General features: G+C 38.5%; 1 protein-coding gene across 1 annotated transcript in view; it reads right to left on the reverse strand.

Moving 5' to 3' along the window:
* Window positions 1-26,762, reverse strand: part of NELL2 (neural EGFL like 2) — a 133,331-nt gene that overhangs the window by 17,345 nt on the left and 89,224 nt on the right. Inside the window, exons 14-15 of the mRNA XM_015628578.3 lie at window positions 20,966-21,088; window positions 18,393-18,488 (exon numbers count right to left, since the gene is read on the reverse strand). Of these exons, the coding sequence (XP_015484064.1) occupies window positions 18,393-18,488; window positions 20,966-21,088 (219 nt within the window). The remainder of the gene's footprint in view (window positions 1-18,392; window positions 18,489-20,965; window positions 21,089-26,762) is intronic.

Consider the following 26,762-nt stretch of genomic DNA (forward strand, 5'->3'; position numbering starts at 1 on the left):
AACTCCACAATGAATTCCAAGATAATAATCTGAGTAGCTGTGCTGCAGGACTGAGAAATGCCAAACCTTTACAATCTTCCACTGCTCAGTGTGCTTCTTTCTAAATCAGTATGAACTCTGGCCTTTTTCTTGTGAGCAGCCAGGAGCCAGTGGGACCTCAGAGATGTTTGAGAGATCAGAGGAAGATCAATGAAAATTATGTTACAGTAGTGAGAAAAGGTTGGCTTGCAGTCTGTGTCTTATCTACTGCTACTCGCTCAGAAAGCCACAGATTACTTGTGAAAAAGGCAAAGAAAAGAAGAAAGGACTGCAAGCTGGCAGTTCTCTTACCACTGGGGAATATGCTGCCTGGCAGACAGCTGGCCAGGCAGAGCAGAAGCGACCACCCTAAACACTTGGGGTCACCTGGTCAGTGCAACAGAACTTGTTGGGCTTGGCTAAAGCTCAAACCCCAGAGAACCAGCAGTGCATGTCCACTCAGAGCCTGAAAGAGAAGAGCTGCTGTAAAGACTTGATGTCACTCTTCATACTGGTTACTTAATAACATTGCATTAAGACACTGGATGGCATAGTCTTCTTTGGGAAAGTGGAATGGATTTAGTGGCGATGAGCTGGAGAAACAAGTGTTATTTAGGTCAAAGTAACAGGTATGAAGTAAAGAAAGCCTGTGTTCCTCTCTTCAGAAGAATTTATCTGTGAATCTATAAGCCTTATAAGTGTAAGTGCAGTATCGCACGCACAAGCGGAATGCATTCAGATGAACTCATTGATTATTCAGGAAAAACAAGCCGTGAATGTCACATCAGTATTGGTAAAGTGACAGCAAAAGCAGCTTCTCTGTATTTATTTCCAAACTCACTGATGAATCTGTTGCACGAGAGGTATTACTTGGGATTAAATGCTTTATCCGACATCAGTAAACAGAGAAACATTCTTCTGGTTTTGTTATGACTGCATGCAAAGTTGGATGTTACATAAGAAAGCCTTCCATTGTAAGCATGTATTGGAAGCATGCTGCAGGTCTTGAAGAGTGTCTTACTCCCCACAGATTGTTTGCCACTGCATTGGAACCATTGCTGCATCCATGCTGAATAAGCCATTACTCCTTTCAGGATTTTGCAGCAAAGAAAAGAAATCCAAAACACTTCTTACCACTAGCTTTTTAGGCAAATAATACATTAAACACATGCCAGCAGTTTTCAGAATATAGATGTTCCTGCACAAAGAATTTTGTTTTAATTTTCACAGCTAATGCTGATTATTAATTCTAGTAGAAACATGCTCTGTAATGGAACAAAATATGACTGTTGCAACACTGTTAAACAAGAAAACGCAGCAGAAACATGTCTTACAAAGCAAAAGCACCAATTTCACGGAAAATTTTCTTGACATTTGGATAAAAAGATTTCTGTTTTCAAACAGGCGTAGCATGGCTCAGGAAGTGCTGCAAAAGTATCTACAACTGAAATTATCTTATTAGTATGGGAAAAGCAGACAGAAATAATTTTCCCCTGTCCTATGGTGAAAGCTTCTTCGATGAATCACCTTGCAGCTGCTCAGTGAGAGGTATGAGCTGACAAGAGAAGAAAAAACTGATTGAAGTTTTGCTTGCCCAGTGGCTACGGTGTATCAGTGGGCTTTATGGAATATTAACAGTGATAATGAAGTCCTGTTTGATGCTGTACCAGGAAAGAATGGAAGATGAAATATTACTTTATAAAACAAGGTTAGCAAAAGGCTTTATATTTTCACTTATACCAGTCAGCCTTTCTTAATTCCATATTTTTTTATCCATTTTTCAACTCAAAATTTTAATTTTTTTTTTTGCTGAGGCCTCGCTCTAATAAAGTAGACACATAATCAGAGGCATTTTGAAAGTAAGAGCTGTATATGCCTAGTTCCCCCTGACATAAAAAAGCCTTGCTTTCCCAAATACCTTCCTTATACCTCAGGATCACTCATTTCCTTAACCGTGGCAACAGTTTTAGCTATTATACCCTTTTCTCTTGGGAACACTGAGAAAACTCTGCTCCCTGAAGAGTAAAATAAGATCATTAGCAAATTATCCACTGGTACAAAAAGAAGAAAAAGAGAACTAGCTCTCTGATTCATATTATTAGAGAATTTCTGTATAATAAGTCTTTCTGAAGACTGAAAGTGGTATAAAATTGCCAATTAGAAAGATAGCAGTTCTCTTTCATCCTGCAACAGGACCAAGCTCTAATGTAATCAAGCTGCACTCAACAAAAACCATGGTGTGGGGGAGGGGTTGCTACCATTTTATATTACTCATTTCAAGACTTAAATGTTAATCACCAAATCCTCCTCTTAGAAAAGCCTGCATTCACAAACTTAGAGAGACACAGAGCACAACACCTAAAATATTTTCTGTCACAAACTGCTTTAACCAAGTCAATACAAACCAAAGCCCTTGCTTGTCAAGAAGTCAACACCACAGACTGGGAGCTGTGAATACTTAGAACTTAGCTGTCTCCACAATGGAAGTTTTTCTGTGACAGAAAAACTAGCTAAGAGTAGTTGGCTAGGTAAGACTGCCAATTAATAGAGACTCCCAATCATCTGTCCCAGTGCTAATTGGATTTTATCACTGGAAATGGTCACAGAGATTAATGAGCAGACATCTTCCAAAATGCTCAGTCACTCATGACTCAGGCCAAATTTGAGATCTCATTTCAATGGCAACAGCCTTTCCAGCCTAATCCTAACCTTCTGAGCCATCCACATCCCAACCCCATATGCAGTATAAATAAAGTCCAAACAACTGGAGGAAATGATTTCAGAAACAGATTACTGAAGAAAGGTTTAGGAGACTTTGAAGCTGCTTAAAGAGATAAATCTTCAATATTTGGGTTTTTTTCCATGGGTACATTTGGAACAGTCAGACTCTGATATGCCTTTGCATATGTCAATACACTTTCAAGGATATTATGTCTGGCTTGTATGTAAAAGGTCATGTTTCAACTGTTCAGATTTGTGCTGAGATAACAGAATATACAGTAGGATTAAGATGATGTCTGGGTTATCTAATTTTAGTAAATACATATGTAAGAGGAAAAGACCTTATTCAGTAAGACTAAATGAAAGTGCACTGTACTATGTGAAGAATTTGCTATCAATGACTCAGTTTTCTCGACTAGCCTTGAAAAGGATTACTCTCTACTGCAAATTCTAGAGTCCCATCTCTTGCATTTAAGAACCAAAAAGTGTCTGTGTTGGTTTTCATGCAGCAACAGATTTCTGATATGATGAGACTTGAGAAGACTCTCCTGTTCAACCAGATCTTTGATTTAAGATCTTATGCAAAAAACAGGTCAAGGTGGAGAAATGTAAGATCCTGAAAGAAGTTCAATATACTGGAGCTATCTTACTGTTAAAACAAAAGATCAGCTTTTGGGATTTCCATCCCACTACATTCTCATATACCATATGTATATAAATATCATAAAGAGGAATAAAACCCTCAAAAATATAGTGGCTAAGAAAGCTGACATAATACAGGAAGATATCAGTTATACCAGAAAATCTAAATTGTTTGGGAAGACTTTTAAATCTATTTTGTAAAGTTTGATCAGCTCCCTTTTTTTTCTAACACTGTGCCTGACTCAAAAAATAACTTTCTTCCTTTGTCAATCACAGTCCTAGAGCCTGATTTTGTTTACAGTCTCACTCTGATTTGTCATCTTCAAGGAACTCTTTAAATATATGATATCATATCTTGAGTACTGGGGCATTCTTTTCATTGTATGGGTTCTGACATCAGAGTTATCATTAAAGCATAGAATATTCTTGATTTTAATATAATTTCATCCCAACATTTTATTCAGTTACAAGTTTAAATCATAAAGTGCAAGATTATAGCTGGCCCATGGGACGCAGCAAGGAGAGGAGTCACCCACAGTTCTATCCTACTATAACACAGTTCCATGAGCAAAAGAACTTTGTCTACACTGCACTAGAAATACCAGTTATCTCAGATACAGCTTTTAGAGAAGAGTGAAGACCATGGCACTTACTCTCCATGCTCCCTTGGATAATGAATTAGGCCCATTTTTGGAAAAAAATAAAAAATAAAAAATAGTATTTGGAATGTCCTTGGAGTTGCTGCTGCTATCTCAGCCCCTCCTAGATCTAGTAGAACTTCTGGCTAAGTCATCTTATAATTGCTTCGACAGGTGGAGTCAGTGCTGCAGATGACATGTTCTTCACTAAAAATTTCCAACTGTCATGTTGCATGAAAAAATAGCTACAATTATAACAGGTCTTTTTTTTTTTCCTTTTTAATCCCAGCAAGACCATGATTGCAGTTTATAAAGTACCCTGTCCATGGAAAACTAATTTAGTTACATTAATGAAAAGGAAGCAAAATGTGATTGAGAATGTAATACAGAATTATAGTTCATTAATTCTTCAAGTATGCAATTTTCCAGACTCCTGATCCCCCATTGATTTCTGCACACCCCCATAGGTCCTGCTAAATGCCAGCAAAAAGAAATTCAATCGTGTTGGTATTTCATGTGTGGCAGTGGCAGTGCTCCAAAATTAGATAGAAACATTATCAAAGGGAATTTTCCACTGACTGCTTCACCATGTGGCCCTGCTAACAATTCTTTGTTGTCAAAAACTGATCAATCACAGATCACGCCAATAATTGAAACTATGCCTCCCATTGCACACCCAGTATCATCAAAGGAAGGGGTATTTGTAGCAATTGAAATTCAGAGCACCTAATTGGCCATGATGAACTAGGTGCATCCATGAATACTGTAAAATATTTTTCAGCTCTATTGTTTGACACTGGTTATGCCAATCCTCATTAGAAAGGCTAATTAGGAGGAATTGGGCCTCTATTTGTAGCTGTTGACAGAGGTGGTTTTGCTTTCACTGTGTTCATCATTCTCAGTACAGCATCTCATGTTATCTGTAACACATGCTTGTTTCCTCATTAGCCTTATCTTGAAAACAAAAACTACTTATTTTCTCCAAGATTGCAAAACCACTTTTATACCTTGAAATACATTGACATACCTGTTTCAGGTACTTTTTATCATCTCAAAGTTACATCGCTCCATCTGCACATGAGAAACAGGACTAACACACTTGTGGCTAGCAGCTACAGATGGATAAGGGTTCTAAACAAAAGAGAACTAATTTGAAAAGAGAAGAGCTAGTTTTGCCAAATGTTACCTCTTTTCCAGTGGGTGTGAAGGAAGCCTTGCACAGTGTAGTGACAAAAGATCTTGAATTTCCTCAAGTGAGGAGTCAAGTCAGCCATAATCATGAGTTAGAATGTTTACACACATGAAAGACTGATGCAACCAGCATATTCTCAAATCAACTCTGTTAAGAATTGCAGTAAATTTCCAAGCATTTAGTCCAGAGGTAAGTCATGGAAAGGGAAAAAAAGAGCCCTCAAAGCAACTCAAATGCAGTTTAAGGAGCTAGGAATTGTTTTTGACACCATGATTTGAGCTTGGTCTCCTGCTACAGCCCTCTACTCTTTGGCCAGGGTATAGTATATATGTGCTAAAGTTTAAAACATTCTTATCTACATTTTCTTACCAGTGGCTTCTTACCAGGACTCTTAGTCCATAGATAAATAATTTGCACTGCTACTCCTGAACTGTCAAATCATGTAGAGATTGTACAAAATTTTGTGCTGAAGCACAAAAAAAGGAAAAAAAACGAAACACACACACATCATTCTTTCATGCTACAGCTGACAACAACTCATCAAGAAAACAATAAATATTCTCAATATAAATATGAAAAAGCTGTAGAAGCAGCTTGAAACTAAATCACTATTCCTTTGCTTGGGCTATAAACATATCATTGGCATGGTATGTGCAGAGACTGCAGACATCCTCATGTTGACAGCAAAAGGAAGAGCTCCACAGGGATACAGGACAATGATTGGCAGTGTTATAGATTTTAATTCCACTAATAGTTGAACGACTCATAATTCATGAGAGAGCTTACAGTGAGTGATGAAGGTCATCCCTATCTCCCTTATATAACAGAAGAAAATTCTATTATAATGCTGCCCAGCTGCATTATTCACATTCTATTTATAGCCCACTGTATTTTAAGAATGTAGCCGAAACTTTAGTTTTCATGTTTAATAAAGGACTTTTTTCCCCATTGCAAATAATAGCTAAATAGTGGATGCATTTTGATGTCTTTTACAAATAACAAGAAAATTCGGTCTCGTTAGAGCTCTTTTGTAGTATTCTCTCTTCCCTGGTTTCTTTCTCCCCCCTTTTTTTCTTTTTCCTTAAGCTGCTACATATAGGATTGTAGTTTTGCAACAAGCTAAAGAAAGATATAAAGAGAAAAAGATAAGTACCAGTACATGACTCTTCAGCAAAGAAAATGTATTTTGTGATTTAAAACCAATGACACTGAGGGAGGAAAGAAATTATATGTACCCAAGAAACTGTGTCAGGCAAGGAAAATGGAGAAAAAGACACAGAAGGATGAAGCTGCAAGGCATCTTTAGCTCTAAAACTGAAAGGATGAGGTAAGTAGGGTTCATGCCTACACATCCAGAATGCACATTAAATTCATCATGGGCATTTTTTGCTTAAATTCTGTCAAATACTTTCTTTGTGAATAATTATAAATAAAAATGTAAAGCAAAGTAAAACAAGTAAACATTCCAAGCTTCTAAAGTCACCAGTCCTTGTCTCACTGCTATTTTTGAGCTTATTTTTCATATGAAAAAATTCAGGTGACAACAGGGAGAATGACCTCCCTTTCAAACATTGCTGCCAAGTAAAAGTATCTGATCTGCAGAACTCTGGCTTTCCTCTTTGCTTGCTGCAGATCTCATTTGTTTGCTCTCAAAGAAAAGTTTTAAACCCTTTTTTTCTCTATAATAAAATAGCCATTTTTGAATATGTCCTCCTTGAAGGTCAAAGGGCTCTTTTAGGTTTTACAAAACCTAGTACACTGTACTTCTCACTGGCAGACAATATGCTATAAACCCCACCATGTTTTCTCTCAGTTATTGGCATATTTAACAGAGGGGCAAGGGAAGAAGGAATGAGATGACCTACATCTTATCTGCACTTCTGCTACTGTCTTCTTATGCAAACTTTGTCACCTACTGAATTCTCCTCATGTGGCTTGAATCCAAATCTGTAAAATGGGGAGAAAGGGCTTCTACCTTGCCCTTTCTCTCCCACCTGCTTTATTTGGTAGCATAGATAGATCACAGAAATCACAAGGATAGCAATTGTCTGTATTAGGCTGGTGTTACTTAATGCCTTCATTAATGACAGGGATGAAGGGATCGAGTGCACCCTCAGCAAGTTTGCAGATGACACCGAGCTGAGTGGTGCAGTTGACACACCTGAAGGATGGGATGCCATCCAGAGGGACCTGGACAGGCTTGAGAACTGGGCCTGTGGGAATCTCATGAGGTTTAACAAGGCCAAGTGCAAGGTGCTGCACCTGGATGGGGCAAACCCTGGTACCAGCACAGGCTGGGGATGAACAGATCAGAGCAGCCCTGCTGAGAAGGACTTGGGGGAGCTGGTGGAGGAGAGGCTGGACATGACCCAGAAAGCCAAGAACATCCTGGGCTGCATGAAAAGAAACATGATTAGACAGCCAAGGGAGGTGATTCTGTCCCTCCACTCTGGAGAGACCCCACCTGCAGTGTTGCATCCAGCTCTGGGGTCCCCACCACAGGGAGGACATTGGCCTGCTGGAATGAGTCCAGAGGAGATCCAACAAGATGACTAGAGGGATGAAGCACTTCTCCTATGAGGAAAAGCTGGAAGAATTGGAATTGTTCACCCAGGAAAAGAGAGGAGTTCAGGGTAAACTAATTGTGGCCTTCCAGTACCTGAAGGGAATTTAAAGAAAAGATTGGACAAGACTATTCAAAAAGGGCATGTAGTGACAGGACAAAGGGGAATGGCTTGAAAACTGAGGGTAGGTCTGAATTAGATATTAGGAAGAAGCTATTTACTGTCAGGGTGGTGAGGCTCTGGAAGAGGTTTCCCAGAGAAGTTGTGGATGCCCATTCCTGGAGGTGTTCAAGGCCAGGTTGGACAGAAATCTGAACAATCTGGTATAGGGAAAAGTGTCCCTGCCAATGGCAAAGGGGCTGGAACTAGATGGTCTTAAAGGTCCCTCCTAATCTAAATCATTGTATGTTTTTGTGATACTGTGGTTGAAGTCTTGCATTATTTGTTTCAGACAGATCTCACAATGTAGACCACATGTGGTTTTTTGTAGAAGTAATAATAGACCCCATACAGTTTTGCTGCCCTCTAAGGGTGTTTGATTTTTATGGATACTTGAAATACTAATTTGATATAGCACCAGCACCAGCCATTAACTTCATATTATTATACATTTTCAAGGAATATATTTGGAGAAAGAGAAGAGCAGGAAGTTGCTTTGTACACAAACATGATGAGTTTCAGAATCTCCCAAATGGCTTATCTATATCATTTATGTCAAGTTTACAATCCATCCATTGGCTGCACATCTATTTTTCTGTAGCTTTAATTACTACTTGGAACATTGTTAACATAGAGGATTCCTTGCTGGAAAGGCACAATCTCCAGGGGTTAGCTGAACACAGTTTTTCTGAGATTGCCAATCATGCTTTCTTTTTCTGTTTTGAACTTCCCCTTATTACTAAATATAAAGACTTGGCTTTTATTGGAACATAGTTGGCTGAAGTGTGCTGAAATTATTAATTATAATAACAACTGAAATTACAATAATTAATGATTTGCTAGATTTTTACCAATATTGAGAAATTTGGAGTATTATTTCTCTTTTCAGCAACAGTCCTTTCTGAATCTAAACTTGGATTGTAATCATCACAGACTCAGGTTTCTATGCTTGTTTCTGAATAAAAAACTTCAAATCTATTAGACTCAGGTTTCTATGCTTGTTTCTGAATAAAAAACTTCAAATCTATTAATTTTTTCCATGAGGAAAAAAACTCATGGAGAAGGGTTTCAGCAGAAACTGTGCCGTAGTTTATGGTACTCTCTGTGAAGGATCTTCCAAATTCTTTTGAGCTGGAGAATAAATTTTAACCACTTTATGCCCTTCAGACTAATGAATGGAGAATGGAGAAGACAAAGGGAACAGGATGCTATGTTGGGTTTGCATGGCCAGGTTCTGTAAGGCAGGGAGGCTGCTGTGAGAAGCTGCCAGAAGGTTCCCCCATGTCCAACAGAGCCAATGCCAGCCAGCTCCAAGATGGACCTGCAACTGGCCAAGCCCAAGCTGGGACAGTGCATTTATAAAGGGGGAAAAGTCACATCACAATTAGCTACTTGTATAGCTTATCAACAGAACAGAAGCTGGAAAGATGATGGCTCCTAACCTCATCATTTATGTAAGGCTTATCATGAGGAGTACAGGAACAAAAATACAGGAACCAAAAGCACTTTCTGCTCTAGAGCAGCTAAATGAGATTTTTCAGAAACTTTCTAGGAATATCAGATTTGACAGTACAAATTAGGCCTGTCTGCCTGGAACAGTCATGCTTTGTGAGTGACCCTATTTCTCCCTATTTATCTCCAGTGAGGAACAGATACAGATACTGTGTCCTATGCAGTACATCAGGAAACTACATTAACCAGAAGCATTTAAGCAGTACAGAAGTACAAATTCCTAGAATTACTGTTCTGAGAAACTATTTCTTTGAAACTGAGGCAAGTAAAAAAAATATAATTTCCAGGCTCTGAAAGGACTGGGTGACACCACCAAGGCATTGGATTAGATACTTCATGGGAGCACAGTTCAGTATTTGAGTCATTGCTTTTATACACATACAGTTGCTAAGTAGCTACTACATACAGTAGCTCAGAAGGTAAAATTTAATAGTTTTCACCATGGGCAACATGAAAATTATAGTAAACTGACTGTGCAAATTACTGTGTTGATTTTAGCCTACTCCTTACAAGCTATTGTTTAAATTTCAATAAGTCACCTTATATTTTGAAAGCATTAAAAAGTTTTTCAACCACAAGGAAAGCAGTAATGTTATCAATCAGATGACTGATACATTGCCATGGCTATGCAAGGAAATACCTCATACAGTCATATCCTGCTAACCTCTCTTCAAGTCACCAAAAAAATTCTACCCAAGAATGCTTGTTTCACACTGCATAACTGTAGTTCAGTGATAGGACTGCAGAACACAAATTACATATTCAAAATTCATTATTAGGGTTCCATATCAACTTACTGGAAATTGATCATAGTGACATTTTAGTCTAAGTTAGAACTAGTCACTATGCTTAAAGAAGACAGAATTTGATGTTATAGGATTCTTCCCATAAATTTTCTCATAATTCTACTATCTGCTTTTCCTATGGGCAACACTGAAAAACACCAGTTATATGCATTACCTCAATAAACCGAGGCTAGATCAAACACTGTTTTAGCTTCTGAAATAAGTACCTGATATGCAACATAGACATCTTTGAGAAGGATAAGAGTCTCATGAAGACTACCCATTACACAGCCTGTGCAAGCTGAGTAGTGACTTTATCTACCAGAGATGCAAGTTATAAAGCATGTTTCAACATCCTCAGCACAACCATGACATTATTTTTAGCAGCTGGGTCCTGTCTCTTTCTGCTGAAATGGAAACCACAGAAGATATTAATTGAATGCAGGTGTAATTCAGAAGTGTTTTCATTTCAGAGATTCAGCTCCCAAGGATAAAAACCAGCTAGATATTTGCTGTTAAAGTTTAAGCTAAGCATGGTTAAACAGGATACTGAGAGCTCTGTGTTTTCATCTACATTTAAGCTATGGCTGGAAAGGTGAAACCTCTGAATCCAACAGGCCACATATCCAAATTTCAACAGGGCAGGAAGCTAGGAGACTTGCCAAGGAAATGGAGAGCACTTGGAAGTACTCAAAGAAGAAAAATGGCAGTGATTCCCCAATGCTATGGCAACAAAGTCCAGCAATGAGCTGGACATGTAGTTCTAGCATGTCTCCTTTCTCACCCCTAACCACAGCCAGGGCTCTGGGTTCCACAGACCTGACACTAAAGCCTCAGTGCTGCTGCAGGACAATAGCAGCATGCAGCTCAATAGCAGCATGCAGCTCAATAGCAGCATGCAGCTCAGCATGCAAGCTGGATGGCTGGATGTCAACTACTTGCAAGGCACAATTGAGCTTCTTTGGGCTCTGTCCTGGCCAAATGTTGGTGGGTTTTTTTGTTTTGTTTTTTTGGGGGTTTTTTGCCTACACCAAGGGAAAAGTTTATAATAGCCCACAAACTTTTAAAATTACTGTACCTGAAATGCCAGAGTTCAGTAACTCCAAAGGCCTGACTTTCAGAACATAATGAATTCCTATGGCACACTGGCATCTATTAAAATGTTTTATGCCGCAAATCATGCTTAAGAACTATTTGTTTGCACAAGTTTTTTCCAGTCTCTATAGAATAGCTCAACTTTCTCTTATTTCCATGAATAGAAGTCAGATCCCTAACGTAAATAAAACATTCCCTGACAAAAGTATCTTTAACTTCTACGTTTCAAACTCAGGAGCCCAAAACCAGGAGCCTAAATACCCAAGACACCAAATTCCAAACTAGTCAAGTGGATTATGAAAATGAATGAAACAGAGGAGTTGTCCCTTCTTCCTATAACTCTTGCTTTGGGCAGTCCATGCCTATACTGCATTTATGTTCCTTCCAATTCTCTGGCTCCCTTCTTTTGTTTGTTCCCTCATTAAACCCCCCAGTAATCCCTTAAGGTCTTCAGAGAATGAAAATATTAACTCTAATATGCTTTCTGCTCAAAGAGTTTGTCATTATACTCATCTACCCCAGGACACAAAAACTACTTCCCCTGCTACACTGTGAAGGGCAAACAAACCTCTTATTCTAGCTTTGTGCAGGACCTTGCATACTTATACCTCAAATTTTGGTATTATTGTGATGAATCCAAATCTTTTATCAGTAATTTAAAACTGAGCAAATGGCAGATTCCTGAGTTGCTCAGAAAGGTTTGACTGTGATACTCTCACAGCTTACAGATACTGTAGCCAAGAATTCTTAACAATTCTGCCAAAAGTAATTTTGGTTCTTATAGCCTTGGTTCAAACTCTATAGCCTTCAAATAACATTTGTGTCACAGCTTTACCTCCAGAGTCTACCTGGCCACAAAATAATTGTGGTTGTTTTAACTGAACACAAGGGATCGAGACCTTAAATGGAAGCAGTTCTCTTGTCATGCTAAAAGTACTAAAACACTTCATTTTTGTAAGCTCAGCCAAGTTAACAAGCTCTCCAGTTACTTTGACAAAGTCTTCTTTTCTAATACCAATAAAGCATTTTTCCTAATAACTGGGAAATCATAATTAGAAGATTTTCATGAGCTTTCTTTGAAATAGGAATAATAATAGTCTTTAATAACCTGAGGTCTGTTATTATTAGGGTCAGTGCACATGAACAAATTAATTTGGATTTGCTGAGAAGAGTAATAGTCATGCATGTTAATTATTTAGCTTATATAGAAATTAGCACAAAAGTGACAAGATCTGATCTATAACAATTATTTATCAAAATCATTTGTCTTGGTCATATTTCAGTATTTTGAACCACAAATGTTACAAGAATTTGTTTTAGCAACATCCCTTGAGGGGGAAGTTTTCCATACATGGAAAAGAAGAAGGAAAAAAATGCAGAGATACAAATATCTTTTCCTTTATTTTGGCTATTTCTGATAGGAGCTCAGGTAAGATAGTGTCATCTCACTTTCATCCATCACTCACCATTTTTTTCAATAAATTCAGTTAAAACTTTAATTAAGCCAAATGTTAGTAATAATGTATGGCTGAATTAATGTAGAATCTGCAAGCTAAAATTTTTCTCAGTTGTTTTCAAAGGTAACAGCTTTGTCTGCCAGTTTATTTTCAGCAGCTTGAACATGGATTGTTTAGTAACAGGTGGACATGATTCCTGCAATAACCAAGGAAAATTCATTAGCAGGAAATTCATAGCAGAAAATAATCCAAAAACTTGCAGCCACCTGTTAACAAAAACTACTTCAAAACACTACTAGCAGCAATACTCTGCTTTTTGATCTCATGCATAATAAAAATAATCCATAGGAATACTCAAGGCACAAAACAACAGTGGAAACTCAAAAAAAGAAGCTGACAAGCAGCAAAAAAAGCAGTAATCTTGTGTGCATACACTAGTAGATATGTATTTACAGTAGGAGAACAAATCCATTCTTAATGCTTTGTCACCAAAATAAAGGAGTGGCAGTACCATCAAGCAAATCTAACAAAGTCATCCTGATCTGAGTTCTAAAATATAACACACTTCAAATACAATTTAAGACAGCACTTAAAAATGTCAATTGAAGAATTCATAATTTTGCAATTAAAGAAGACAGTATTAAGTCAGGTATTTTGAAAAAGTTTACCAGACACAAATACTTGTAGATTTGCTTTGTAGTCTCACCTCTACACTGCTGCTCTACACCTGTAAGCTGCTCTACTTGATAAACTGCTGGCGTGTCTTTTAAGACTTAAAAAAAATTTAATATATAAACCCCGCCTTCCTAAACCAATGAATACATTCTCACTATTAATAATGTCTCAATCCATATCCTTTGGGAGGAGACACAGAAATTGTCCCACTCATTTTTGTGACCTGATGACTTTTAGTCTCATTTTTATGGCTTAATACCAATTTCTTTAAAAAGGTAGTATGGGCTGATATATCTGCATATGATTCTTCCATCTGCTGCCTCATTCCACTGATCAATTTCCACAGGGCACAGGTCATGATGAATCTAAAGGACTCCCAAGAAATCATTCAAAGGTGTTGTAGCAGCTCTGTGCTCTGTTAACTGTGAGACAGTCCACAGTGAATGCAGCACACTGAAATGGCCAACCAGCAGCAACAGTTGATTCTCCTTCTTATGTTTCCAAAAGAAATGAGACTACTGCTGACACCCCAGAAGTACAATTTTGGAAGCAAAATTTGTACGCAATCATTCTGACTTACACAGGACTTCACTTCTCTTTGCAAAAGCTGCACTGAGTTTGGGTTGCACAGGCAGAACCTAAGCATGGACAGCATCATCCCTCTCAGGCTTTGGGAGAAATATAGATACTGACTGAGTATGCAAGGATGGGTTTTGGAAAGCAAATTCTACACAGTGAGGTGCTCAGTGCCTTCTTCACTTTGGTCTTTATAGATAAGATTTGCATTCAGGTGTCCCAGGTCACCAAGACCAGTGGAAATTCTGTCTGAAGCAAGAGAAATCTACCCATAGTGGAGAAGGATCAACATCTAAATAAGTTGGGAAAATACACAGGTCAATCAAACCTGATTGGTTGCACCCAGGAGTGCTGAGGAATCTGGATCATGTCACACTTGAGGCCAACCTCAATTGTCTTTGAAAGGTCATGATGACTGAAAGAAGCTCTTCAGAAATGGAAGAAATCAAATATCCTTCATATCTTTGAAAAAGGCAAAGATCTGAGGAACTACAGATTAGTCAGCCCCACCTCCCCACCTGAGAAGATGATGGTATCCTCTAAACAGATTAAGGACAAGAACGTAATTTGGAACAGTGAACACTGATTTATGAAGAGGAAATCATGCCTGACCAAACTGATAGCCTTCTAAAGATGACTAGGTTTGATGAACAGGAGAAGTGCAGTGTATGTTGGTTATCTTAGTAAGGTTTTTTGTTACTCACATAACATCCTGAGACAAGCTAAAAAGTGCAAGCTAAATAAATGGACAGTGAGATAGACTGAAAACCTGCATCAGAGAGCTCTGATCAGCTATACAACATCCATTTGGAGATTATCAACATCCAATCAACATCCACCTGGGTAAACACCAGGTACTGGGCCAGGACTGCTTAACACCTGGACAATAAGGCAGAGAACACCCTCAGCATGTTTTCAGATGAAACAAAATTTGGAGGAGAAGTTGGTACACCAGATAGTTTTACTGAGGGTAAGAGAGAGTCTGTATTCAGAGGGATCTCAGCAGGCTGGAGAAACTGACCACTGGGAATATCTTCAAGTTCAGAGGGAAACGCGAAGTCCTACAAGTATTAAGAAACAACCTCAGGCACCAGGAGAGCAAGAAAAGTTACTTGACAGAAAACAATCTGGAGATGCTGGTGGACATGGGCTGAACATGAAGCAGCATTGTGCACTTGTAGCAAAGGTGGCCAACAGCCTCCAGAGCTGCATTGGGAAGAGTATTGCCAGCAGGTCATGGGACATGATGGTGCCCCCCTGTTTCATGCTGCTAGGTTCCTCTCTGGAGTGCTGGATCTTGCACTGTACTCCCTAGTACAGGAGAGACATGGAGCAAATCCAGTGCAGTGCTATGAAGATGATTAATGGGGCAGAGCATCTGTCATACCAGGTGAGGCTAATAGAGTTGAGATGTTCAGCCTGGAAATGAAAAGGCTGAGGGGAAACTTATCAATGTCTATAAATACCTAACAGCATTGAAGGAAGCTAGAAACTCTCAGTTGTGTCCAGAAAAGGGACTAGGGGAATAGCAAATTTCATGTGAACATAATGAAAAGAATTTGTTTGTACTCTGAGGATAATTGAACAATGGAAATGGTTGCCCAGAGAACTTGTGGAGTCTCCAACCCTGAAAACACTCCAAGTCCAACGGGGAACAGTCTTGTATGTTAGCTGTAGAAGCCATCTGTATCTGACCCTGCTCTGAGCAGAGGTATTAGGCAAGATGGTCCCTTCCAACTTCATCCTTTCTTTTTTATGATTCTGAGAAATTATTTAAGCAGAACTCTTAAAACACTTTTTACAGAAGGAAACAGTAAGAACTGATTATTGCAATTTCTAGGTTATTGCTGGGTTATGGATTCAATCTCCTGCTAATTAATTCATAGGTTCAGCAGCTGCTGAAAATGTCTACATAACTATATATTTTAAGTTAAAATCACAAGATTCTTCCATAAGAAGTTTTAAAATATGTGTAGCATAAACAGAAATAAGTGATGTGCAATTTTAAAACAGATTTGACACCTTTACATCAATCCTCCTCCTTCTCTGTATGTGATCCAAATGGAAGATATCTGCCTAGAGAAGATTGCATCACCTTTGTAGATATAGAGACCGTTCAAAGGCAAGCTTCCAGCATAAATTATTTGTAGTACGAACATCTTGAAACATTTCAAGCCTAACGAGAACTACCTTCAGAAAACTCTGCTGCATTCACTATGAGTGAATGTGCACTGTTTGAAGCCCCAGTTTTCTTTTATGGCTGTATACAGCACCATTTTTCTGACAGTGCACTCTCAGAAAAAAAAATCAGCTTTTACTCTTTACCCACCAGATAGTTCTTCCATGCCACTCTGACCATATTTCATTCTGTATGTTTCAAAGCCATGCACAAGTAGATGACAATCCTATTCTGCATATCAGTCTCCACATGAGGTGACCAGTTCTGTGCTCCTGTGGGTGACCTCTAGCATTATTTATTTCTACTATTTCCATAGGAAAAAAATATCATGTTCAACAGAAATTAAAGAGGAGAGAGAGTCTTTTCCTCAAAAAACTGAGCTATGAAATTGGTTTGGGGCTGGCAAATTGGCTCCACATCATAGCAGCATTCTCACTAGCTATGTTGTATCAGGTCACCACCATACTAACCTGATGTTAAACATTGAGGTCAGGTATTCAGAAAGGCATAAGATGAGCTCCAAGCCTCTAGCTGCCTCTCTATATGCTTTCTGAAGGGCAGGAAGGATGGGAAGTTAGGCCAGCAGTTCAGATTCTTTTGAAGGACATTTGGGGCTGAATGCAGTTAATCTAACTAAAGTTAGCTTAAGGTACTTGAAATTTACTGGATGGAGGACTGAGTGACCCTGGATTGTCCTATGAAGAAGGGAGCACAGACAGGACTTCCAGGGTCAATTCTGAAAAGCTAGTAAAACCTCTCTTTGACAGTGGCTATTAACTATAGAAGGAGACTAAAACAAATATGCTTTTAGCCTATACATTTTAGATAGGAGTATAAAGCTGCAGAAGATGATTATGCACTTTGAAACTATACATTTTGTATTTAGTTGAGAGCAGGAATAGTTCAAGGAGCATGTAAGACAGCTGTTACAAAAACAAATTAATTGTTTTAATACTTGAGCATTATCTTAGCATACAATTTATTCCAAGCAGTGTGACAATGGAGAGACCTTGGTGCCCTGTACTATGGTATTTGCAGTCTGTAAAATACATATAAGATACTTATACAATAAATAATGAGCAATACTTGAAAACTTGCCTTTTAACATTGTTTTAGAAATAGATGAACAATTAGGATGCTGATTTTCACACAGCATCTTTCATGTGCTCTGTGGGAATATCTGCTCAAGTACAGAAGAATGAAAACAACTACATTTCTTACCTCTCAAATAGACCAGATAATACAGAATTCAGACTGGTCTGTGTTTTTCATTAAACTGGATATGTTTACAAGTCAGATGAAAGCAATACTTGCTCAAATGACCTCCTTTCTACTGTTTGGAAGATTTATGAAAGGCAATATAGAACAGCAACAATAGTCAATCATAGGCAGCAGACTGCCCTTTTATTAGGCATACTGGAGCCAATTAATCTAAGCAAGCTTTCTCTCTTTACCTCCTGGAGGCAAGTATGCTTAGAATGCATTTAAAAATTCTGCAGCAATAAATAAAGGTGCTGAAGCTATTCATTTGAACTTTGAAAAATTATTTACAGGCACTTGAGATGCTAAGAATTAACATTCTACATCCTCTGCTGGGCAATATAATTTGATTAGATCCAAGAGTTAAAAGATAAAGTTCTAAAACAAAGTCTTGTGGTACTGCCATCCTCAGGAGTAGCAGGGGGAGATAAAAGAATGCTTGTGAAAGGAGGTAAAAGCAGTAGGAACACTGTTTCTACTGTAGCAGTAGAAACCTGCCCTGACAGAGTAACCTGGGTTAATCACAAGTCTTCAAATAACGTTGCAAATGAAGGTGGTTACTGAACCAGGAACACAGAAGTAATCAGTTACTTGAATTTATTTCCAGATGTCAGATTATCTGTTATTTATATGAGACACCAAAGGCCATTTGAGGTGAAAAGCAAGTCCATAATAATCTTATTAATTATGAAACATCAAAACCCAAGATGTCTTAATTCATGTTCTAATTTTTGCAGTCCATGTGGTTCTAATTAGAATTGCTGTAATATATTCTCTTGGGAAGCCTTTAAGAAAAGTGAGTAACGTTTTAGTGGCAGTTTTCTCTTTCAGGGCAAAAACTTTAATTCTCCTTTATTCTTGGATTACTTCAAACATCCTCCATGGATTATCTTCATTGTAAATTAAGTTATAATCTTACCAGTTTCACAGCTGGGCCCAGTGAAGCCTTGTGGGCAGGCACACACATTGGAAGCAATACAGGCTCCTCCATTTCTACACCCGTCTTTGCAAAATGCTGCAAAATGCAAAATCACACTCAGCTTACTCAGGTAAGAGGGTCACACTCAGCAATCCCTCAGGTGAACGCAGTCTCTGCTAGCAGGCTGGCACAGAGCGCGTCCGTGCGGCGCGGAGCGCAGAGACTGCTTTCTCCTAAGGACAGAGGTCACAAAAAGATGGTTTATGGCCCCCCTGCCTCACTGCCAGATGGGCCGACAAGCTACAGGAGGAGATTAGAGTAAATCATCTGAAGACAACAGCTCCCATATGTGCTCCTTCCCATGCACTGGGAAGCAGTGAAAGACAACATCTTCCCTTGGAACAGACTCTTCCTGGGGCAGTGCTGGTCTGCTCTGCTGCCCAAACAAAGGCCTGATACGTTACAGGCACAAGTGAGTATTAAACTGTCTGGCTACCCCAGTCCTTTATGAAGTAATTTAACAGAAATGGTAAAAATACTAATTTTGTCTCATGGGATTCTGAAGAACTTAAAAACTTTCAGCATTTACAGCTTAAAGTCAATCCTTAAGTTTGTTCTTTGGCATGCCATGCTTATATATTTTGGTGTAGTGCTCTCCAGAAGTGTTTGCTTTAAAGAGCCGCTTCTGTGGACTGAGAAATGCAACCACCTCTGACTGAAAACATAGTAGCTGTTAGTTGCTCTGACTGCATCCGCAATATGGAACTGGAAATGTTCTGGCCAGAAGAAACCATAGGTGAAACTAGACAGATGGAAGTTACAACCAACACGCAGAGTTGCTCCGGGGCACTGGTCTGGCCCTGCACTCGTAACCAGACAGAGGAGCCAAGCTTTGGTTTACAGCTGCTCTGTGTAACAGCACCACTGATGAGGCCTTATGGCTCATCTGAGAGAAAATTGTTACAGATCTGAGCTATCCAGCTCCCAGTTTTGAGAACCAGCCTTTGGTGTGAGACCACTGCCACTGAGACATCTAAGCTTCCTGCCCCAGGGGTGCATGGTGCACAGGACAGCAGCTGGCAGCACAGTGCACGAAAAGCTGGCAAAGGCATGGGGACAAGAGGTGCATCCAGGTCCCTTTGAAGGACACCGGCATCCGAGCCAGGGCTGAAGAGAAGTGCATTTCTCAGATTTCAATGCACAGGCTGGGAGCTTTCTCCTGCCTATTGTCTTCTCAGTATTGAGGAGGGAGGGCAGGGATATACTTTTCTTTCACAGTGAGGCCAGGTGCACTCTGAATTGTCAGATCTGCAGTCAGAGCTCTTACTCCGAAGAGCTGACACAGTGCTGTAGGGTTATACACCTTCTCTTTGACCCAAAGAAATCTTTTGTAGCTGACTCACCTCCAGCAGAATAATTTGGGACTACTACCAAGCACAGCACAGGAATGAGTTGTGCTCTTCTGAAAGAAGATGGCCTGGGTTTAAACCTCATCAGGATAAGACTTTCTTCTTATTCCCCAGAAAGCCCAGCACAAAAGGATATATTTGCTGACATGTCTCCCTCTACTCATGTGTTTGACTGTAAGTGAACCAGGTTGCCAAGTTTCACAAAGAGCTTGTCTTTGGAATATATAGAAAAATTGCACTGCTAACAGGTGATGGAATAACTAGTGCTAAGACCTTAATCATACTTAGCAATTAAAGAAATTCTGGGTTGCTTAGATTTGGCAACAGACAGCAGCAGAAGACATCTATGTAACATTACCAATGTTATCTCTGGACCCTTAGATTCTGACATCTAAGAGATCAAGATCACTGAGGCACAACCTCAAGGAGCACTGAGAATGATATTGCTGCATCTGTCCCACTTCTCATGTCTCATTTCCCTACAGCTACACTACTTGTGTTTTCAAGCACTCTCAATATATGTCCTCTGCTCACAGCATGAGATCTTCCAAGGATTTGGGCCCAACTACCAAGTATAATTTCTTCTGATGTGAAATGCAACAGGAACAAAAGCAGCATTGTACCTCTGGGAAAGCATCCTTTTAAGACTAGAAATTTAAGTTCTAATGTTTAGCAATGAATCACAATGTTATAAAACATGACACCACCTCACTTGTAGTAAAGGTTTCGTGTGCCCATGTCTACAGCTTTTCTCACTTACAGCAAGACATACCAAACAATTTTTAGTTCATCCAAGTAAAACAGCAAGTCACTGACCATGGACAGTGCAAATCTGACAATTTTTCAGGTTTAACTTTCAGACATTTAACAGACATAACTTTCTTAACTGAAGGCTTCCTTGAATGGCGTACCATATATAGAAACTGCTGACACAAAAAAATGAAACATAACTACTTTGGATTTTAGAGCCTACTATCTATGTATGCATCACCATCAAATTACTGCAAACTGCCAAATGCAAAGCAGTGTATATGTGCCTGTGAAGATCATTCAGGTGCAGGACCCAAGTGTCTAGCCTGGCATTTTGTCTGTCTCATTCGAGGCAAATGACCAGAATTGCATCAACTATGACAGAGCATCTCATTCAGGTTTCCAGCAGCTTACCTTTGCAGATGGTACCATTTCCTGTGTAGCCCGGCTTGCAGACGCAGTTGTGCCCGCCCACGGTGTTGAAACAGAGCGCGTTTTCATCACAGTTGTGCTGGTTGGTTACACATTCGTCATGCTCTGAAAAGGGAAACAAGAATGGGATGATCCTGAATTTTTAAAACCTCAACGAAACAGGAGCTTTGTATAGGTTTCCAGATTAAACAGAGAGAAACACAGTACTATTTTCTGGCAATAGGGCTAGCTATGGGAATATGTAACCATGGGATAGCCAAGGTATCTATTTTTGTCACAGACTAGTATGTGATAACTGCACTGCAGCATAATTCCACTTTCATTAACAGGGAGCCACCATCATTACACTTTCTATGTGGGCTACAGTATTCTCATAAACATTTGCTGAAGAGCTGGCTAGCATACTGAAAATCCATATGCAACTTGTACAGTATAATTTATTCATGCAGGTTTATCTTATGAGGGATTCTTAGGGTTTCCTTCAGAAAGCTGACTAATGGTGCCAGACACATGCTCCAAACTGCAAAAGGCATTGGTAGCAGAAGGCAGGTCTTCAAAGTGCAGCCTGTGTTTTCCCTCCCTTCAGCCCATACAAAGTGCTTTATTTAGATGAAACAAATAACCTGAAAACAGAGGTCTGACTGCTTTAAAAGGGATTTCTAGCACGGTACGTCCTAGCACCAGAGTGTGATTGATGAGACTCAGTCTGGTGAGTAGGACATACTAGGAAATATCGCTTTTGGGAATAAATTAACAGTCTGGAGAATGTGATTTTGTGCTGACTTGCAATGCACTACTTAATCCATAAAAAACCAAAACCAACATTGCTTAAGTATTTAGGTTACAGAACATTTTAATATTTCAGTTTGTGGTTTTTAAGAAATGGTATATGGAATCTTATTTTAAGATGTCCTAAAATGTCATTTCAAAATGATACATGAAAGGCTCTATTATTTTCAAAATGCAGTATCTTAGTCTGTAGGCGTCAAAATAAAATGCTTCCATCTTCTGGAAATACCTTGAATTTTTGTTAAATCAACAGCATTCATCTACCTACCCACATATAATTTCAGAGCCCTGAAATTTAGATCTCAGGAAAACCAGCTGTTTGGAGAACATAAAGACATCTAATTTTAATCAGCACACATGGACTAAGCCACATGTGAAGCTTTCATAGCCATCATTCTTCTCAGATTTTAGTGAATTTTATTAGTACAGCTTAGACCAGTTCCAGCTATTTAGCACAAGTCTTAAATCTGGAATCAGATGCTCTTTCTTCCCCCATTTTGAGGGGGAAGACTGCTCTGAATCTTCCTCCATATAAATAATGTCTGCACATATCCCACTGAGTTGTCAGGAAAATTAATTTCTTAACATTTGCAAATCACTATGGAAATTTTCAGCTTGCTATCTCAATAGTGGCCATAAACTGTAGGAGTATAAAACTGGCAGAATGGCACATATCCAATCCATCAGGAGAGGTAAATTTTCCTCCAGTAATGGCAAGGACTTGTTGTTGAAAAGGGGGAAACATTCACCTCAATGTAACTAATAAATTTTAAATGCTACACAAGTTTAGTTTTATTTTTGTGGGTTTGCTGTTGTTGGAGTGTTTATTTGTTTGGTTTTTAATAACATTAACCTAACATCCCTCTTCTAAACAAGGAGTTGTGTCTCTTGTATAACTAATCATGCTCTCTTCAACCCTCACTGGATTCAGCAGAGCACAGGCTGCAGGCCTCTACCCTCCAGCATGAGATTTAATTACTTTGCTCTCAGCATGAATAAATAAAATTGTTATTGTTCACCAAATGATCCAGCCCCTCTAAAACCCACTTAACAATATTTGACTCTGACCTCCTAACAGTGAAATCTCTTATGCTGGCTGAAACAGTACTTATATGAAACCACTCTATAATAGAAAAATAAAGTAAGGGTCATGCAAATTAGGTAAAAAAAAATGTATAATATATATTGTAAAAGTATCCTGGCTTTCTTATTTTATGTTCACATTATGATATTATTTAAATATGGTTTTTGTTTAAAAATTATTAATTATTTTGTAATTTTAAATAGCACACAAGAAGAAAATAACTATGGGAATGCATGAAAAGTATTCAGCAGTCCAAAATATCCTGCAAAACCATTATCTTGGTATCTCAGGAGGAAGAGTCCCTACAACAATACATCACACTTGTAAACTCAGCTGAAATAACTACATTTGACAAATTAAGTATCATGCTCAAAGAGGAATCACAGTCATCCATCTTATGCCTTAGGAATGCAGAAGCACCTCTGCACCTACAGCAGCTCTTAACGAGGAAAAAGTTTATTGGAGGGCAGCAGGTGTTTGCAGACTGCCACAGTAAGAGGAAGGGCCCTAAGAGTGTGGCTGGAGCAGACCTGAAAGCCCACCAAGGTTTGCAGGACCAGAGCCTTGAAGATCATTTGCACAGATGTATGTCCTTCATATAAAGATGTATGTTCTTCATATTGCTTTCTACAGTGACACCTAACAGAGCAGACAGCTTGCACTTCAGAAGTGGCTCTTTTTTGGACTGATTACATGGTTAAACTACATCTGAATACATCCTGTACATAAACCATGTCACTACATCTACTCCTTCAGCACTTGGCACACTATCCACACCAATTCAAAGAGACCACCAGAAACAGGTTTATCACTAGTGATAGCAAGACAGATTGTTCAGCTTTGTTAAAACAGAAATACTTATTATTAATAAAAGGGTAGTGTTCTGCTCATAATTCTTCATTAATTCATGCTTGTCACTTTGGTTTCTTTTTTAAATAAAACACTTGGAAAAGTGTTTAAAAGAAAAAGGAGAAAATTGCAGAGCCTGAGCTGAGCAATCTTAAATACCAAATCAGAAACTGCAGAAGCAGATAGGACCATGCATTATAAAGAAGAAAGAAAGCAATTTATAAAAGAATCATTAAAAGAGAACCTGCAGTATGGTTTTTAAGTTCAAAAACCAGTTTAGAAACATTATTTGACTAATTTAGAAATGTTAAAATTTTATTTATTAAGGCCATTTATTTCAAAAATCTTTAGAAATCACATGACACATTTAATGAATGTTCCATACTTATTTCACTGCACACCATAATGAACATAGGAACAAGCCAGGTACAATAGTATTACAGATGCAAAGAAAAAAAATATTTTTCCAGAGAAATTTTAGTGATTTACCAACCTGAACTTGCATAAACATCTTGTACAAAGACCAACTGCATCAGTTGCAATGATGAATTCTAAAGCTTTATTATCTAATATATCTGAAATCCATTTTGCACTGTCCAGGACTCATGTGTCAGGCTCAACATTGTTAAAATTAATAATATCTCTGTTCTGGGAATCAAATGAAGCTTTAAATACTCTACTTATATTGACTAAACTATCTCTGAAATGAGATCCTTCTAGACAGAGAAAAAATTTTAACTCCAAAATTCCCTATTGCCTCATAGTAATAACAACAGTAATGGTAAGTGCACATGAATGTCTCATTAAATAGTTCTTACAACACAGACAACTTCAAAAGGCAGAAATTATGTGATGATGCAACTGATTTACTTTTGCATATTTGTGTGTGCAAATACATTGTATACACAGACAAATATATATATATATATATATACATACCTATCTATATATAGAGGCACATACAGCAAAAATCAGAAATTCTATTTTATTCTGGTTTATTTTGAAATACTATTTCAGAATATTCCATATTGCTTGCTTGAGACAAACTTTACTTCAGAAGGGTATCTAGGGTGAAGTATTGCATCCTACAAAGTGAGACTGGTGACAAACTGATCAGGACCCACTAGATGCTGTAATGCATCTCAATGTAATGACAGCTGGGGACCTGTCTTACCAAATTTGTTATCTGTGCAGAGATTTTTGCTGAACTTAGTAAAATTTAACATGTTGTCCACAAGGTGTGGCACCTGTCTCCTCGTCTGCACTATGCAACATCAACCCCTATCCTTCCTACCATGTATGTTATGATTAAAAATAAATGTCTGTATAGCATTTCCTACGTGCATACTGCAAGCCTTCCCAATACTTGCCTTGTGTATCCAAATTCTGCAGAGGTCTAAAAAAAAATAATCATAATCCAATCCAATAGCAATGATGACTGAGTTGTATCCCTTGCTTAGGGATGAATAATAAGCCAGCAGTTTTCCTGAACCATCCATTAACAACACTGGAAAATAAGAGCTGAGGTCATCTTTAAGGTGCAGAAATGCATGTAAGTTCCCAAAAATATAAATAGAATACATCCCTGCAAATGTAATCTTGTAACATGATGCAACAGATATTCATTTCTGAGTGAAGAACTTGTAAACCCAGAATAAATAAAAATAATTTAAATAAAGAGAATATATTAGGTATTTTCCGTTCTTCCACATTCAAGAATTGAAATTACTTTCGCCTTCTGTCTCCTTCTCATTGATTTGGTATAGAACAACAGAACCTTGATGACCAGCTGGCCATCTGATGTGGCAGTGACAACAGATAAGATTTACTTGAATTATCAATAGCCAACACACTTAAATGCCCACTTGCAGCTTATCTTAATTACAAGGGGATTTTCCCCCATCTATAGTTCATGTACAAGACAAAAATTAGTAGCGATTATATGTGTAATATGCAAGACTTATTCCATTAAGATCATTTGAGAAGTGGCAGATGGTTAATCTCTTTAAGACTTCATATTAACTCATTTAAACTCTAATTGGCAGAGTTAATTTAAATCACAGTATATGCACACTCTTTTTAAAGAGCAAATGCTATAAATTTATTGAACTATATGCTGGAAAGTGTCCAAAGAAGGGCACTGAAACTGGTAAAGGGACCAGGGAACAAATCTTATGAGGAGTGTCTGAGGGAACTGGGATTGTTTAGTTTGAAGGAGGCCCAGAAGGACCTTCTCTACAACCACCTAACAAGGGACTGTACACAGGTGAGGGCTCAGTCTTGTCTCCAAAGCAGCAGGACAAGAGAAGTTGGCCTCAAGTTGTGCTTGGAGATTTAGATTGAATACTACAAAAATATTCTTCACTGTAAGGGCTGTCAAGCACTGGAACAGGCTGCCCAAGTGTTTGAGTGACCATCCCTGGAGACATCTAAAGACGTGTATATGTGGCACTTAGGGACATAGTTCAGTGGTGGACTTGCCAGTGCTGGCTTGGACTTAAAAGCCTTTTCCAACCTAAAAGAGTCTACAATTTTATATTTTCCATACATTTATGTTAAAATTTTTGATTGGTGTTCCTCAATTCATTTTTTCTATATATATTTCTTAATTTAGGTGCAAAATAGAACCTGTGTTTTAATTACTCACAGGGTTACCATCACATAATTTACCCTTAGTTAATGCTTAAGTCATTAATTATTAACAACCATCAGCAGCTTCAGTTCAAAGCTGGGGACACCAAAAGCCAGGTCTACAAGAGTGTTTCCTGCTAATCCTGTTACTTGACTGGTTTTTATATTCATCTACTCCCATATATCCATGCTGTTCTTGATCCTCATTTTCTAATTCTTTCTTCATTGTAGCCATAAATGACGATTTCTGTAGAGCAGCTGCTTGTTCCCTCCCCAAGCAGAATCAGAAGGGAAAAAGCCAGTAAACTCATTGTTTGAGATAAAGACAGTTTAATAGAGAAAGCAAAGGCTGCAAATGTAAGCAAAGCAAAACCAGGGGTTAATTCCCTGAATTGCAATGGCAGGCAGGTGTTCAGCCAGCTCCAG

The sequence above is a fragment of the Parus major genome, chromosome 1A (assembly GCF_001522545.3).
Source record: "Parus major isolate Abel chromosome 1A, Parus_major1.1, whole genome shotgun sequence".
NCBI lineage: Eukaryota > Metazoa > Chordata > Aves > Passeriformes > Paridae > Parus > Parus major.